The sequence below is a fragment of the Manis pentadactyla genome, chromosome 3 (genome assembly GCF_030020395.1).
Source record: "Manis pentadactyla isolate mManPen7 chromosome 3, mManPen7.hap1, whole genome shotgun sequence".
In the NCBI taxonomy this organism is placed as follows: domain Eukaryota; kingdom Metazoa; phylum Chordata; class Mammalia; order Pholidota; family Manidae; genus Manis; species Manis pentadactyla.
Window position 1 is genome coordinate 153,030,127 of NC_080021.1, and position 17,210 is coordinate 153,047,336.

General features: G+C 42.9%; 1 protein-coding gene across 5 annotated transcripts in view; it reads right to left on the reverse strand.

Annotated features, from left to right (window-relative positions):
- Nucleotides 1–17,210, reverse strand: part of MAMDC2 (MAM domain containing 2) — a 127,457-nt gene that overhangs the window by 63,793 nt on the left and 46,454 nt on the right. For all 5 annotated transcript variants that reach the window (XR_005026386.2, XM_057498588.1, XM_036893464.2 and 2 more), the window contains 3 exons: nt 4,321–4,592; nt 2,725–2,809; nt 993–1,130 (listed from right to left, as the gene is read on the reverse strand). Coding sequence is in view for 4 of the 5 variants with exons in the window: in XM_057498588.1 (XP_057354571.1) it covers nt 993–1,130; nt 2,725–2,809; nt 4,321–4,592 (495 nt within the window). In the remaining variant the exon portion in view is untranslated. The remainder of the gene's footprint in view (nt 1–992; nt 1,131–2,724; nt 2,810–4,320; nt 4,593–17,210) is intronic.

Below are 17,210 nucleotides of genomic sequence, written 5' to 3' on the forward strand. Positions count from 1 at the left end.
CTTTGTACAGCCTGTGCTTCCCAGTTTGCCAAAGTCCTCACCCAGCCCGCATGTCACTTGCCTATTAGTGCCAGGTGCCTGGTCCCTTTAGGAAACTGAATCTGAGACTCGGGATATAAAGGAGACAGAATGGAAGCAAAGAGAACAATAAGGTCAGGAGGAAGCCTGCTCAGAACCAAGATAAGCTGCAGGATGGGTACTTTCTCAGGAACAGCTGGAGACATGGTTAAGAATTATTCACATGAAAATAAACTACAGTGAATAAGGAACAGAGAACCATAAAAAGTTGCCATGTCTGCAGGCACAGGGACACACTGTCAGCATCAGCAGTTGATAAGGACTGAGCAGATCACCTCACTATCCACACAGCAAAGGGTCACAAGATATACAAAGTCACTGTTTGCAGCAGAACTAAAATTCCTATTCTTGCTCACCAGAATGTTCTAGTTACAAAGCCTACCAGGGGCCAGGTGGGAGCGGTCATAACCCCCAAGGAAGGAAGGAAGCCCTTGCCCATGTCTCCCTTCTGAGGCGGTACCTGTCATCTCGCCATAACCTCTCCTCTCCATTTCCCCTGCAGAGAACCTGCCCACTTGGCCACTAGGGGGCCCTGTTGCACACCACATTCAGGATTAACCCTGGGCACTGGCTCACCTCACTGCCACTTGGGTAGTTCTTAAGTACTTGTTCCCATCATTTGTTCTATTTTTGGTGTAAACTAACCTAGGATTATTCCAAACTTCTCCTTAGAAATAACAAATTTTGAACTTTAACTGGGTGGCCTTCTCCTTAGTTATAAAGCCCATGTTATAAAGGTTGCCTCTATTTCACAGCCTTATCTTCCCTACTCGGCCACCAGACCGCCTGGTCCCTACTCAGCCTCTTCCTTCCTCCCCTCTCTGTTAACAGAGCCACTGTTAGATCAATGTAGTGGGTGGAAGGAGACAGCAGAAAGTTATCCCGGGAGAAGGACTCCATCTGTCCTGGCTCACCCAGTTCACTCCTGAGGGTATGATCTTGCGGGAGAATGGAGTGGGAATTCCGGATATTTCCTCCTCCAACGAACCAGTTCACATTGGGGTTCCAGCGGTTCACAAAGCCACAGAGATGATTTTCTTCAAAGTCACACTCTGGCAGAAGAGAAACAAAACCACACTTGATGGAGATACAGTTACACCAGGGGGCACCCATACTCACTGCAGAGTTTGCTCTTAGGTATGCAGGTATGTTTCTTGCTCCCTTGGGCCACTGGAAGCTTTGTACCAGGACCCCTAGACACTGTGCTGATCACCTTCACATCCACGGTCTTGTCCCCACAATGATCCTGTGAGGGGAGCATTTCATCCCCATTTCACAGGTGGTGAAATGGAGGCTGCAGGGTCAGTAAGCTGATGAGACCAGCAGGTGGCGCTGTGCCAGGTGTGTTTGGCTCTAGTCTATGGGTTGTCCAAGACCCAGCTCCACGTGACAGTGACAGAGAAGTGTCAGGGAGTGTGGGTTTCAACTCACTGTACCTTTGGATAATGGCCACACTGCCAGCAATTTCTTTCCCTTGCGTTAGCATCATCATTGGAAGGTTGAAATAGAGAAGTGAGACTCAGGGAATCAGCAAAGGCTCACATATCTTTGACACCCCTTTCTCTTCCTCTCCACAGCCATCCAGCCTCAAAGTACTGTCAGTGCAGAAAAACCTCTCAAAACTACTGCCTTTTTGCTATTCCTGCCAACCCCCGTTTTAGAGCCTTATTACATCCCTTCTGCAAGATCACAATCACTTCCTAGGGTTTTCCTGTCTCTTATCATTTCCAACTCATTTTCCATGAGGCAGCCAGCAGGTGCTTCCCCAGTGACAGACCTGCCATGCTCCCAACTACATAATTGTTAATCCAAGCTGCACAGCCAGGATCCAGACTCTTCTACAAGGAACTCCCCTAACAGCCCTGACTCTCAAACACCCTTCTCAGCTTCTTGCTTTGTCTGAAGATGCTCTGTGCTTTTGCCCTTCTGGGGTCTGCCCACAGAGAGCTCTTTCCTTCTTACCCTGCACTTAATTCCCCTTGGAATTCCAACTAAAATACATCTCCTGTATTCAGTCCTGTCTGATTTCCTCGCCTCCTCCCTGCACCTCCACTGCGTGGCTTGTCCTCGCGCATCAGTATTTATCATGTAAATATTTATCAATGGTAGACCAGCAGGAGGTGAGCAGCAGCCGAAGGACACTGTCCCTGTCTTGTCTTTATGCCTTCTTAGAAGCTGGCGCATTAGAGGCATCCAACCAACCGTGCTCAAGTGGAATCTAAACAACAGCCAGGATTATAAAGACAGGGGCAATGGTGTGTGAGAGAGAAATAGAGAAACGTGAAGAAAGGAGGTAATGTGATGCCTATTTTTCTGGCAAATGCTACAGAAAGCTGAGTTCACAGCAAACTGGAAATTATTTTTATTAGAATACACTGAGGTTAAGGCAGCAACTCAAGTTACAGTTGCTGCATTTACTGTTCTTTCATTAATCCAGTCAGTCCAGGCACATTCTAATAAACCTTCCTAAGCTGGAGAGAAACAACACACAAAACAGAAGTGAGCCTAGCAATGAATCTAAACTATTCTGCATTATGCACTGTATTCTAGAAAATACTTTGCCTTTAGGATCAATTCAACTCCCCCTGGCAACAGATTTTAGAAAACGATTCACATTCTAATACAATGAAAATAAAATCTGCTTACCAATACAGTAGCCAGTTGTCATCTTGATTTCAAAGAGTGCAATGCTGGCTGTGTTTCCCTGTCCCAGCACACCTTCTATTAAAATCTGCACAACACAGGAGAAGAAGGGACTTAGACTTCAAAGCACCAGGTTTCCCTGGTTCAGTATTTCAGCTACTAGTCAGTGGTTAAACAATTTAAGGCAAAGCAAGATTGTTTGTCTCAGCTAATTGCTATTGGATACCAATCTTGTGATGGAATTTATTCAAGGAATATGTGTGTGTGTGAACATGTGCGTTTGTGTGTGCATGTATGAGGATAAAAACACATACATGTACACCCAGGACTTTGAGGTGGGCAAGGTGTCCAGTGAATGCTCGGAGCCAGCTGTCTTCAGCTGTTACTGCAACCACCACCTTCTCCAGTGCCGTGGTAGCTCCGGTTGGCTGTAGGTGAGGCCGAGAGCTTTGGTCCCTGGGGAAATCCATTCTGACAATGGTCAGGAACAGACGGCAGAGCACTCTGCAGGGGAAACTTTTTGGAGGAGCAGGTAGCAAGCACTATCTGACTAGTGGTGGGAGACCTCTGCATGAGATGGAAGAGGCTCAGAAATCAATTTGTGGTTTCTGTATTGCTGAAAAATTCAAAAAGTTTACATGAAGAACAGACAGAAGCATGATAATTTATGTGGCTGATTTCAACCACTATGGTTTACCTGTGGTCCTGCTCCTGGAAGGATTTGCTTTTCCTTATGTGATTTTAGCCCAATATTTTGCAACTATGCTGGTAGACTTAGGATGTGATATGCTGTCAGGGGAAGCTGTGAAATAGGGAACTCAGACCCTCAATGCCCCTCTCTCAAGCTGCCCCACTGCCTGATGGGGAGCAACTCCAGCAGACAGGGGTTCAGGGAAATACAGCATTTCTTCTTTGAAGAAGACAAGACATGGGATAGAGAAAGGAAAAGGGGAGTAGGAGGGGAGAAAGCTTTTGTGAAGGCTCCGTTCTGTCCTCCACGACATATTCTTACTAAATATCACTCCTCATGGCCGCATGAGTCCAGATCCCATCCTCCTTCCCTACTCCAGTTTACACCCAACTTTATCTTACGTTCTCCACCTTCCTTTTCCAACCCTTCTGATGGAACAACTTCCATCTTTGAAAAGGAATCAGACTGTGTCCTTTAAGTGTCTTACCTCTTTCAAAGTGTTTTCACTTTTCTTTTCATTATAGTTCATGTTTAGTTCAAGATTTGTAGCAAAAAAACATAAACATGTACCACAGACAACTTAGAAGGATGAAACAAAATAATAAGAAAGAAGAATGTTCCCTAAAGCCAGTTAGAAAATAAATTTCCACTGAAGAGGTTGGTTTAAAAACGATTTAGATTCTTACAGAAGTCCCACTTAAACAGAAAAGAAAGAAATGTGCAGGGAAGCTCTTTTAAGGAACAAACAACATACTAACTGACACTACTAACACTCTTCTATGATTCATCTCCTAAAAAGCATCACATCCTAACACCGAGATAGTTTACTTCAATGGTAGAAGTTTCTGTAAGATCCCAGATTAGCATTAACACCACATAAAAAGCCCGTGCACCTAAATTCAACCAACCTTGAATTTCTTAGCACTGTTTTGTAAATCCAAGCTGGCTATGAGCCAGCTGTCCGAAGGTTCCGTAGCCGACCAACGCCAGCGATCAAAGCTTTCATCTTCAAATCTCACATAGAGGTTCAACCTGCTGGGATCTGGTGGAGACCCTGACGGCGCGGCTATCTGGTAGACCAATCTGAGGCAGCTCCATTCCTCGGCCTGTAGGTCAGAACTTAGCAGCACGGCCTTCTCCCCTTGCTTGGCAAAGGACGTGTCCACATAAATGTAGTGGCCTAGAAAGGGAAAGGAACACAGAGAAGGATTCAGTCACCGTTTCACAACTCAGAAAAATACACAACTGTGTTCTAATAAATCAGAGGGCAGATACAGCCTGCAGATGCATGATGTTGGCTCACTGAATGTTGCCTAAACTCTGGATTTCTGCCGTTTTCCTGAAAAAATGTGAAGGTTCAGCAACACTGAGGGCACTTTCACATGACATATGACAGAAAACAAGCTGGAGCTGAGTAGCGCCGCCCCTTCAGAGGGTAGCCCGTGGAGTCCCTTGCCCCATAATCCCCACTAATCCCTCCTCCCTCTTGACACTGAAGCCACGTGTCTGTTGCCTGTTATTATCTGAAACCAGGGCTATTTAGCACATTGCATCCGTCTGCCTGGTCCCCATCTGCATATGAGCTGAGAGCCCAGGCAAGGGGCCTCAGAATCCCAAGGGAGCGGCACACCTCTGCCGGACTCAGAACACCGTGGTGGACTCAGGCTTTTCCTTTCACAGCTCCTTTCATACCTAGTGATTCAAACTGCATTCGATTTGTATTATCGGCAGATTGAATTTATTCAGTTACCTAGGGGCTCAGGAGAAAAAGTTCATTGTAAACTAATCTTTAAATTGCGAATGAGACTCTCCTCTCCTAGACTGTTCTACAACCACATCTCATAGTTCTGGTAACTCATAAGAAGGCATAAGCAAAACATGTGGGACGGGGCGCGGAAGGACCCGTGATCAGTATCTCCTTCTCCCCCCCTTTCTCACTCCCTCCTTCCCCCGCTCTCCCTTTCTCTTCTTCTCTCCTGTCTTCTTCCCTTTCCCTCATTCTTTGCCGTCCCCCCTTTTCTTATCCTTCTCTTCACTCCTCCTCCCTTCCCCTACTCCTTCACCCCCACTCCATCTTCCTAATACTGGCAAGTGGTGCTTGCTGGCTACATGATGTACAACAGCATGTCTATGAAAAAAATAAAAATAAGGACTGGTACCAGATCCTCCAACTCGAGCTCTCCAAAGCTAACTCCGGGCACCCACTTCCTGCAGCAGTGACCTGGCCCGCCTGGGGGTGCAGGGACCTGGCTCCTTCCCGCCTGCACTCTTGCGCTTGCCCACAGGTTCCTGCACTGGTGGCCAGCATCCAATCTGCTGCTCCCATTCTGCAGCCTCTCACACCACCCTTTGCACTGTGGGCTCCCCAACACGAAACTCTTTCTAGAAAGGCCCTGAAATGCCTCTTTGCTTAGCTGGTGTTCTTCAGCCCTTCCTCCAATCCTTGTTGCTCAAATGCCAATCCCAGCCAGGATCCTGGTCTTCGTGCCAAGTACTGACAGGCCAGCAGCCACTTAGCTGCCGACCATCCTCACAGGGCACAGTTGGGGTGTGGCCTTTAGGGAGGCTGGCTTGCCTACAAAGGGTTTCAAGATCAAGATCTCCAGCTGGCAATCTTATAACACAGTAACCCCCCAACTGGGTGCAAATAGCAACTGCTTCTAAGTGCCACCCAGGGTCCCTCTGTGGGAAAATCTGGCCCTTGCTGTACTTGCCTTCAACACCATTCCTCCCACACAGGGAACACTCACTACGAACCAGGCATGGTTCTAAATGCTTTACATGTATTTACTGGCTGTGGGGCCTGGTGGGTTCCGATGTTCTAAGCCGACTTTCCTGATGCCAACTCATTTTGAATAAAAATGCTGCCTCCCTGAGACACAAGGAAATTTATAAGCACCATCCTCCTTCCCCTACTCTCTGCTACTGTCCCCAGTGAAGGGACTCTAAGAAGGCTGGCAGTGGGATGGGTGGGGCTGGGGCCTGGGGACAATCCCAGGAGCACTTCAGGCCTTTTCCGAGGAAGCGGAGAGAACGGCAAGTGGGGTATAACAGAGGAAGGAGGCAGAGGGAGCTCCACTGGGTCCTATGGAGCTGCACACTGCATGCCAACTTGGCGGCGATATGAGACCCAGTTCCCCCAACTTCTGTTCTCACCCTCCCTCCTCCCTTTCCTGTTCCTGAAGGGAGCAACTCACAGCAGCGGGTCTCAGACTGGAGCCCAGAGTCACCTGGATGGCTTGTTCAAACACAACTGCTGGCCTACCCTAGCGTTTTGATCCAGCAGATCTGGGGTGACGCTGTATTTCTAACAGCTTGTATTTCTGAGAAGTCCCAGGGGATGCTGAGGTGGTTGGTCTGGGGACACAATTAGAGAACCAGTGACTTCCAATATCTGACAGAGAAATATAACTCATTCTTTAGGCACCTCTTACCTATCAAAGAAAGAGCTGGCTGCTGCTCTAGCATGTAAAGGGGGGAGGAGACAGTCCAACTTGAAGGTAAAACAAACTCAAGTATATAGCAGGCTCATAGGTCCATCTGCTGGTGATTATCTTGATTTTTCAGGGAATACCATAAAAAGAAAACTCTCTTGACATAATCTCTTACTACAACAGATTTTATTTCAAGCATAGGCTAATGCTCTCATGTTAAGAACCTTTGAGAGCCCACACTATAAAAATTATTTAAACTACCTTGATATTATACAGTATAAAAGACGAGTGATCTTGAAATCTCAGCCCTAAGTGTTGCCTATTTCAAAATACTGGGATTTTGCATGTAAATTACAGACCTCAAATTCGTTTGTAGTCATGCTGTGTGAATGCGCCTATAAGCTGCATTACGTTCCATCCAAAGATTTATCTACCCAACTAATTTTGTGTCCACTCAGCAGACTAATGCATTTTCCTAGCCCCAGTGCTGCCCACCTCTATTACCACTGCCAAGCTCACGAAAGATGTTCTTAATCACTACATGTTTTCTGCCCAGTCTAGATAGAGCCTCAGAATCCTTCTAAACACAGTGTTCCATGTAGCCACTACCAAGCAATCTGAGTTAGCACTTCAGTTGAAACGAGTTATCTTTGCTTGTGGCTTCAGTATCAGAGTATATTTTGTGAGCATGTTAGAGCTAATTTAAACTAGAAAGAACATGCTGTATTTTGAAGATGTTTTAGAAAAGAAAGAAAGAATGAGAAAATACTGCTCTCAGGCATGGTGCCTTTCCCTGGACTGTCACTAATAAAATTGCCATCCTAGGACACATTGGTAATGTTTTTGGTGAGTTGTTTCTTCTTAATTTATTAAAAAGAATCATTTTTTAATGATTCTTTTAAAACCTCATTAAACTTTTGAGTGATTTTATGAGGTTTTCTTTGTGTATGAAATACTTCATTTATTCATCCTAATGGGATTGTATCCAGAAGTTAACCTTGGACATAATTAACATATAAAATTCACCCTTTTCATACAATTCAGGGGCTTTTAGTATACTTACAAAGTTGTGCAACCACCCTACTATCTATTTCCAGAATACTTCCATTGCCCCAAAAGGAAATCCCGCATTTAGAAGTTATTCCTCATTTTCTCCTTCCTGCAGCCTCTGGATACCCATGAATCTTTCCATGTGCCTTTCCATGAACTTTCTGGAAAGTTCATATGATTGGAATCATATAATAATATGGCCTTTTATAACTGCCTACTTTCATTTAACATAATGCTCATGGTTCTTCATGCTGTAGCATGTATCAGAATTTCATTTTTTGAGGCTAAATAGTATTCCATTGTATGGATATACCACTTTTTGGCTATTATTAATAATAGCACCATGAACATTTGTGAACACGTTTTTAATGTAGATGTAAGTTTCAATTCTCTTAAGTATAGGTCTAGGATAATTGCTAGGTCATATGGTAACTCTACTGAATTTTTGAGGAGCTGCTAAAATGTTTTCTAAAGTGGCAGCTCCATTTACATGCCCATTAGCGATATATGAGAATTCCAATTTTTCACATGTTCACCAACACTTATTATTGTCCATCTTTTTATTATAGCTATCTTTTTTAAATAGCCATTTATTTATTATAATTATGAAGTGGTATCTGTGCTTTTGATTTGTGTTTCTCTCATTACTAATGATGAAGAGCATTTTTTCACGTGCTGTTTACCATTTGTATATCTTAGGAGAAATGTCTATTCAAGTCCTTTGCTCATTTAAAAAACTGTTTTCTTTTTGTTGTTGAGTTATAACTGGTTACTAGATCTTATCAGAGACATGATTTGCAAAAGTCTTTTTCTTTTCTTTTCACTTTTTTGATGGTATCCTTTGAAGTACAAAAGTTTTAACTTTTGATGAAGTAAAATTTTCTATTTTTTCTTTGGCTATATGTTCTTTTGGTGTCTTAGCTAAAAAACTGTTGTCTAATTTAAGGTCATGAAGGTTTATGGCTATGTTTTCTTCTAGAGTTTTAAAGTTTTAGTCCTTACATGTAGGCCTTTGATCTGTTTTGAGTTAATTTTTACCCATTAAATTGTCTGGGCACCCTTGTTCAAAATCAATTGAGCACAGATCTAAGGGTTTACTTCTGAACTTTCAATTCTATTCCATTGATCGATGTCTATCCTTATGCCAGTGTCCCAATCTTGCCTATGATAGCTTTGTAGTAAGTTTTGAAGTTGAAAAGTGTAAGTCCTCCAATTTCATTCTTCTTTTTCAAGATTGTTTTGAGTATTCTGGGTCCTTTACATTTCCATATGAATTTAAAGATCAGGACAGGAATAGGGTAAGCTAAAATATTACCAAGCTCACTGTTGCTACTGATAATTTAGTCATTTTTCTTGAATAAATGCTCCTGGATGTTGCAAGACTTTGGCTAATTTCAAGTTCTTAAAAATTTGATTTTGACAATTACTGATTGTGTTTTCATTGTTTTTATGGGGAGAGGATTTTCTGAAGTCCTTACTCCACCATTCTTGCTGAAATCTCTCCCTTTTCCCATCTTTTTTAATCAATCAGCATAGAAAACAATGCTTTGGAGGTAGTAATGTAAACACAAAGACATTTTTTAAAAGGCAAAGAATGACAGAGATCGCATGTGGCCTGGGAGCTTGACTGGAATGCATCAGGCCAGGGATCTGGGGAGATTTAGTAGCCACAGCGCTGGAGACATGACAACAAGAGGAGAGGAAAGGTCTTCTTCAAATACTGCTGCTTAGGCAATTCGAACTGATTTATGAGACATCTGTTGTAAAGGATAAAATCTTTGGAGGTGGTCAGGAAAGGACCATAAACTTCCAAATAGATTTTTTTTAAAGTAAGCCAGCAATCAAAACTAATAATTAAGCCAGCCTGCCAAAATGGTCAGGCTCTACGTGCCTCAGGGTTTGAACATGTCTTCTCATCACAGGCAGGCATCAGAAAACAACAGAAGCTTTTCAGTTTCAGTGAAGGTAGACATAAAGAACTGAGTTTTGAGGTCATGTTCAGCTGATGGACACATCTGCACAGCTAGAGCTCAGTGTATGAATGACTTCTAAGAGCTGAGGCACAGTGTGATGGGACTAATCCCAGGCCATTGCTATGGCAGTGTGGCCAGGGCAGGAATCACGGGGCACTTTCTGATGCATAATCTTTCTGGGTCAACTGTTTCTTTACCTGCAAAATGGGAATAATAAAACAGTGGAGTCCTATTACCCACACATTCAATACCTGGGAAATCACTTGATGTACTTAGGAAAAAAACAAACCAATTGAAAACATCCCAGTCACTGGAATATACACATACACATATGAAATAACTTCATGCAAATATCCATTAAATGAAATCTGTTTATATATTTCAAAAGAAAAGGGAAAGTTGGATAGGAATGTACAGAGAAATTGTATAGAGAAAACCATGTATGCTGTACTCTGTGTAATTTAAGGAACTTTCAAGGGCAATTTAGATGGTATCTATTATTTATCTTTGTGCTGTCTTCTGAAAATAAAACTCAAGTGAGATATGACTTCATATCTAAGGAGTTGCTCTGAGAACCTGATGAAATGGTGTATATAAAAATGCTTTGTGAAGTATCAAGTCAATTGTTAACTATTTTCCTTCTCAGAATCGGGGGAAGAGTCCTTTAGCTGTTTCAGAGATAGTGAGAAATTTATACTGTCTTCCTACTTCATTTCCAATATGGTCTGGAGCTGACATTTGCTCAGTAGCAGGCCAGCAGCATATTTTCAGTGCTTACACTTTCACCTTAATTGGCCTTTTGATGTTGAATATCTGTATGTCTGTCCTCTTTTGTGCTGGGTGCCTTCTGGCTGCGCATCCTCAGCAGCTCCCCTCCTCGCAGCTAAGCCCGCCTGGCTCTAACCCAGGATTAATCATCATCTAAATTAGAATTCGGCACATTTACTCCTGGTATGATTCTGGCTAAACCCTCGTGACCGAGGTCTGACCATGCTGATGCTTCTCTGTGCTGCTTAGCACTTGGTATCACGCATACCTACGACAAGGACACTGCCTTCTTTATGGCAGCGTCCCTTCCAGGGCTGATGCTCAGCCCCTGCACTCAGGCAAGGACCTTCCAACCAGAGTTCCTGAATTCCTTGCTGCCTGCCTTCCTGGACTGAATCATCTTTAATGAAGATTAAATAAAATAATGTCTAAGTAAAGTGCTTAGCACAGTGCCCTAAAGGCACATAATAAGTGTTAGCTCTTATTTTTTCAGGTATCTGATCAGCATGCCCTTCCTGATGGTTAGCCCATCTCATCTCCTTTTACAGCACTTCCCAGATACTAACTGCTGTTCTTCCTGCTGCCTGTTGTCCTGCCCTTCTGACACCAACTTCTGCCCACTATACACAAGATCGCCTGCAGCTGTATCCATTCTCCCCAGCACCCACTCTGTTGCTGTGGGCACATCTTTTTCTAGATCTCAGCCCCTCTTAGCTTGTCCCATCCCATTGCTCAACTGCATTCTCTGCTGTGACAGTCAGTCATCTCTGGGATCTGCCCACTGATCAAAGCAGCCTGGACAATAATGTATGCAAAGCTTCCAGCAGTTCACAGAGTTGTTTTTTTTTCTCTGCAAAGAACTAGATTCCTATTGTGGTACTGTGGGGAGAGGATACCTCCATGGAACCGCATCCTCAATTATGTATAAGCCACCAGCTTATAGTCTGAAAAAGTCTTGCTTTCTTTCACATCAAAGAAAGACTTGTAAAAGATTAAAAAGTCAAATGTATAGAAAATGGAAAGGGCATGGGGATTCTCAAAAACAGCTGATAGTGTTAATAAAAAATAAATGGCACAGCATTCCTCAAATGTAAAAACGGTATTAAATTTTCAAAATTGTTACTATCTGATTTTTTTATTAATCAGATTTATAATTATCTACTAATTTACTGATACCTCTGGCTGAACAATGTTCTTTTCTGAAAATATCTAAGAAAAATCATAAATTTCTATGACTCGTATAAACCATTATCACCTCCTGTTTGAAGTTTTCAACTTTACTATTATCCCTTGTAGTTTATTTCATAAATCACTCTATGAATATAATTTTGATTTCATGAAAAGGAAGACAGCTTTCAAGAATTCATCTGGGATCATCTGGTAAGAAACAAAGATTCAAAGGGAATTAGCATCTGTTGTGCTGTAGGCACTAGATTCTCCACATGTGTCTTTCCCTCTTAATCCTGACGACTGATCCTATTAGGTGGGAATTACAGCTTTACAAGGGAGGAGCCCCAGGTTCACGCAGGTGAATCCAGCAGTCCATGGTCATAGCTGGTAAATCAAGGTTTGGCTTCAAGTCTATGCATTTCCCCCTGCTTCCACACACCAAGTATTTCCTCGTCTGTCTCTTCATTAATTTATCTCTTCTTAAGTGTATTCATCCTCCTATAACAGAAGAGCAAAGTTTTCCTCCTTTTCCTTAGGCTGGGATCCTAAAGGGATGGATGTTTCTACATGGAAGTCCTATTGGCTTTTCTGTAAATACTATTCCTGTTGATGACACAATAACAAGATTAACTTTTCTATCACATTGCCTCAAATCTAAGAAGTTTTTAAAACATGTCAAGTTTTCTAAAATTAGAGTATACTTAACAATTTGATCTATATCAGTGCACCTTTCCTCCCCTAAAGAAGGATGTTAACGAATCAGTGGTTAGAAGCAAAGCCTGCAGAATAAGATACTTGCACTTGCACTTTGGTTAGTGACAGTGGCTTGGGCTTGGAGAAACCCAGACAATATCCCCCGTAGATCCTGCTGGGGAGTGGGGAGCAGGAAGCAGGAAATGGGGCAACATGGAGATCAAAGGTTATGGAAGCATGCTGAGAGCATGACGGCCACACTGGCAGCCCAGAGACCCACACGTACAGGGCACAGTCCCTAGTAAGTAGTTTCAGTATTTATTAACTTGCACTCAGCAGAAGGCACTACGTGTGTATCTCACGGGTAATACATTTCCACACTGGATTTGGACTCCTCAGTGCCAGACAGCTGCGTGCTCTGCACCACCCACCATAAACAAGTCTTCCCAGTCTCCCTGCTACATTAGAGAGGATTTCTCTGCAGAGTTTTACAAGGCACATCTCTTTTCAGTAAACGTTTTTGATGGGAATGGCTCCTCTTCTTCCCTTTCCTTATCATATGAGCTCCCTAATAACGACATAGTTTTAAGAAACTTCTCATTCCCATTCAATAACTGCATGAAACCCCTGGCTTTTATAGTGAGCTTCCGTGGATAAGCAGATGAATGGGATGTAAGAGGTATGAGTTTAAATCTAAATCCCCCCAGCAATCAGTGTACGGAAGATGGTTTGTAGTGCAACTTTATGGCAGAACCCACTTCTGAAACGTAATGGGTACAATGGTGTGTACTTGAGGAGAAGTGACTAGCATTTGCTGTCCTATTTTGGTCCCAAGTGGTAAGAAACCCCTCCCATGAGGGAACCTTCTCTAGTGACAGCAAAGAAGCCCTTCTCTTGGGGAACATTTCAAATATTGCTTTGTTTAAGGAAAAAGAAAATCCTGCATTTAAAGAGCAGCATAAAATTGCCATGTAAAACTTCAGTGTCAGCCTAGCACACAGGGCTGTGGGAAGTGTGAACCCTTTCTCCTGGTGGAAATTGATGTTTCCATTTTCCCAGTCCTAATTTGTAAATAAGAATTGGCTCCTGTCACCAGTGGAGCCAGAGCTTTGCCTCTGACTGCAGAACTTCTGTAGAAACTCGACATTTGGGGCTGGAGGGGACCCTGATGTTCAGTAGTTCCAGGGAAGGTTTTTTCTGGGACCATTTCAGATTGCTTGAAGAAAACCGTGATGCTCAGTGCACAGTCACTGAACAGAGTGTGACCCTCTGCTAGCAACATCCGCCCTGGTCCTGGGAGAAGGCCATGGGGGACAGAGAGGGGCCAAGTTCTTCACCTAATTGGCTGAGTAACCTCCCCCACATGTGGGTTGTCTGGCCTCTGGGCAATGAGGGGGATCTCACAGGAAGGTGATGGCACTCTTCACCTTAGAGGTGGTCCTTGGGTATAAAATCACACAGGAGTGGCATTAACCTCTCTGACTCCCCCCAGACCTTAAAATGCTTTCTTCCTCTGCATTCCTTGATACCCTCTCTCCAAGCTTTGCTCCTACCTTCTACCTGCTCCTTCTCAGACTTCTCTGTGGGACTGTCCACCTCTGTCTCCTCAGTGTTTATATTTCACAGCCTGGGTCTGGTTTCTCCACATGCTGATATGTTTTCTTCACTGTGGCAGGAACTGCTAATTGCCTACCCCATATCCATTCTCTCCTGCTTCCTCTCTGAAGAACCCTAATGTGATTCTGGCTGATGATGAATGTGACCAAGACATTACCAGTGCTGTGCCACCCTCACATGGAGAGGTGACCAGTGGCTGAGTTCTAGCTAGAGACATAAGAAAAAGTTGTTGGGTGGAGCTTCCAGAAGGCCCCTTCCAGATGGGTCTGACTCCATCGGCATGTCCTTTTTGTCCTTATCCCTTTGTCTCTCCTCCCATCTGAGGTGTGGATGCAATGGCCTGGAGCTGCAGGGGCCGTCTTAAAGCCAGGAAGTAAGTAGGGTAAACAACTCATCCTAGTTGGCCTGGGACTTCCTGGTTTTAAAATGGAAAGTCTCTTATCCTGGGATCCCTCCCAATCCAGGCAAACCGACTAAGTTGGTCACCCTAGCAGGCAACCCTGAGGATGGCCTGGCAGAACAGAAGGATCTGGGTTCTGTCTCATGCTGTGGAGTCTTCTAACCAGTCTGGACTTCCTACTTCTGCAGCTTGCTATTATGAAAGAGCAAAACAAATCCCAGTTTAGATCACTGTTGTTTAGTTTTTTCAGCTACAGGCTTCCAAACAACCCAACTGATTCACGACCCCTATGACTTCCAGTTTCATTTTTATACAAGTGATTTTCAAGTCTTTACCACCAACCTGATCCCTTATTAACTTCCAGAGCCAGGCAACTAAATTTCCTGCTGAGCATCTCTATTTGGACATGCCATAGACACAAACTCATTCTCTTTCCCCAAATCCTACTCTTTGTCTGTGTTCCAAACTTGAGCAAATGAAGCCCCCCCAACTATCTAACAGCAATCAAGAATCTCAGTATCTTCATTGATTCTTCAATTTCCTTCTCCAAAATTCTATCAATCTTGGTGACTTAATTTCCTAAATTTCTCTCAAAGCCATCCAGTACACCAAGTTCCTCTCCTGCTCCAGTCTAAAACATCACCTTTCATGTGTATTCTTGCAACAGCCTCCCAATAGGTCTTCCGACTTCAGACTTGCCCCACTCTAACCCGGTCTCCACACTGTAGCCAGTGTGATTTCTACCATGTCAATTTGACATACTATTTCCTAGCCTAAAACACTTGAGGAAGTCCCCACAGCCCTGAATTTACAAGGCTCTGGTGTTCTGGCTCTCATATCTAACCACCACTGCCTTTCCACAGTCTACATGGAAGCCACTGAATTTCTTTTACCTCCTCTAAGCTGAAGCATCACACTCTCTCTTGCTTTCGGTTCTTCTCACATGCTGTTTCCTTTACCTGGGAGACTCTTTCATCTCCCTTCCTTCATACATTTCATTCTCCCACTTCTGCCTCCTTTCCTAGTTCATTCTTATATTTCATTAAGTCTTAGCTTAACCAAGCCACTAAGTACAGTTATGCAGTGTACAACCTAGACAACTATACACAGTGCTGGTACTTAGATACCCCTTTTTCCAGGCAGTGTACTTGTTTGTATCTCTCACTAGGTTTTAAGCATATACGATGACATACACATCTACCTGCTTCCTAGCAGGTGCCGCCTATAGTTTTAAACAAATAGGTAAACTCCTCCCTGATGATAGATTAATTTTGTTATGTTTACATATAAAGGACAGATTAAAGTTCTTTTATTATGGAAATCTCTCCTTAGGTTTGAACTTGATAACAATTTACTGTTATTCCAGGAAATACAATATGTAAAGAGAGCTGTAACTTCACTGGCAACTCACACCACACTTAATATTTTCATATTTGCTCCCACTCTTAATACTTTCTGGGACATACATTCTCATTATATCAAGATACACAAAAGATTTTAAATGTACAATTCTCCCCTTCTGGAATGCAGAGTTTGTGGGGAGCATTCAGAAAATGTTTCAGTGTATGACGTTTCTAGACTAAAGAGAACTATAGTTTTATCAGCTTCAAATTTCAAGGAGTTCCAAAGTGCAGAGACCAGCGATATATCGAGAAGTGATGAGGTCAGCACCGCTTAGACTACTGAATGCCCTTTTAGTTCCCCCTGACGATGGGGAAATTATTCTTACATCCTGGCTAACACTGCAAAAGTAGTCTTACAAGATTACAAAGCATTAAGCCTGGCAAAAGTCAAACAAATGCCAGGAGGCAATCTCCAGTGTAAACAATCTGCCAACATTTGAAACCACTACCACAGATGTTTGTGCCACCCTCCTTCACAAGGTCTCGGAAGGGTGTAGCTTTAAACCCTGTTGGCACCAGTGGTGGTTTTAGAAGAGAAGTTTACCTTAGCAACTATCAACAGAAAACCAAATGATAGGCCACACAATAAAAGGTCATGGGATATTTGGAAAGGGAGCTTCACTTTATATTGTATTTAACAAAGAAATATGAGAATATAAGAAAAGGCTACATTATCTGATAGTGTTTGTCCTACCAAAGATTAGTTCTCAGAACACATTTTTCCACTACATGGCTTGCCAGGTGGGATTGATATTCCTTGGAAACTTGCAAATGTCCCTCTATTCAAGACAAAAGGCTGTGTGGAGGGTGATGGTATTAGGGGGCCAGGGATAACTGAATTCACTCTTCAGCTTCCTTGTGTGCACCTGAAAGGAAAAGAATATTCTTCTCCCATGGAATATGTGTTCATTTACAAGGAAATCTTCTCTTCTGACTTACAAGAGACTCTAACTCTCTGTCTTACCAGCTTTGCCAATAACTCTGCTGGTGAGCACAGCTGAATTATTTTTGTTCATGCATTATGCAAGCCAATTTTGTCAAACAAAAGGAGTTATACACACTTCAGCTTCATTCAAACCAGAATAAAATAGGAGTGTCTATAAAAATTTCAACATGGTGCAGGTAAATAAATAAACCTGAATTTAAATATATTTTAGGTATATAAATAGATATATGTATATATTTACTTTTATTTGCACTTTCTCATTTCAAAATCTGCAATTTCATGCCTATTAGAATCATAAAAGCAAATAGGAACAAGAATATTCAAGTTAAAAGGAAAATACGGCT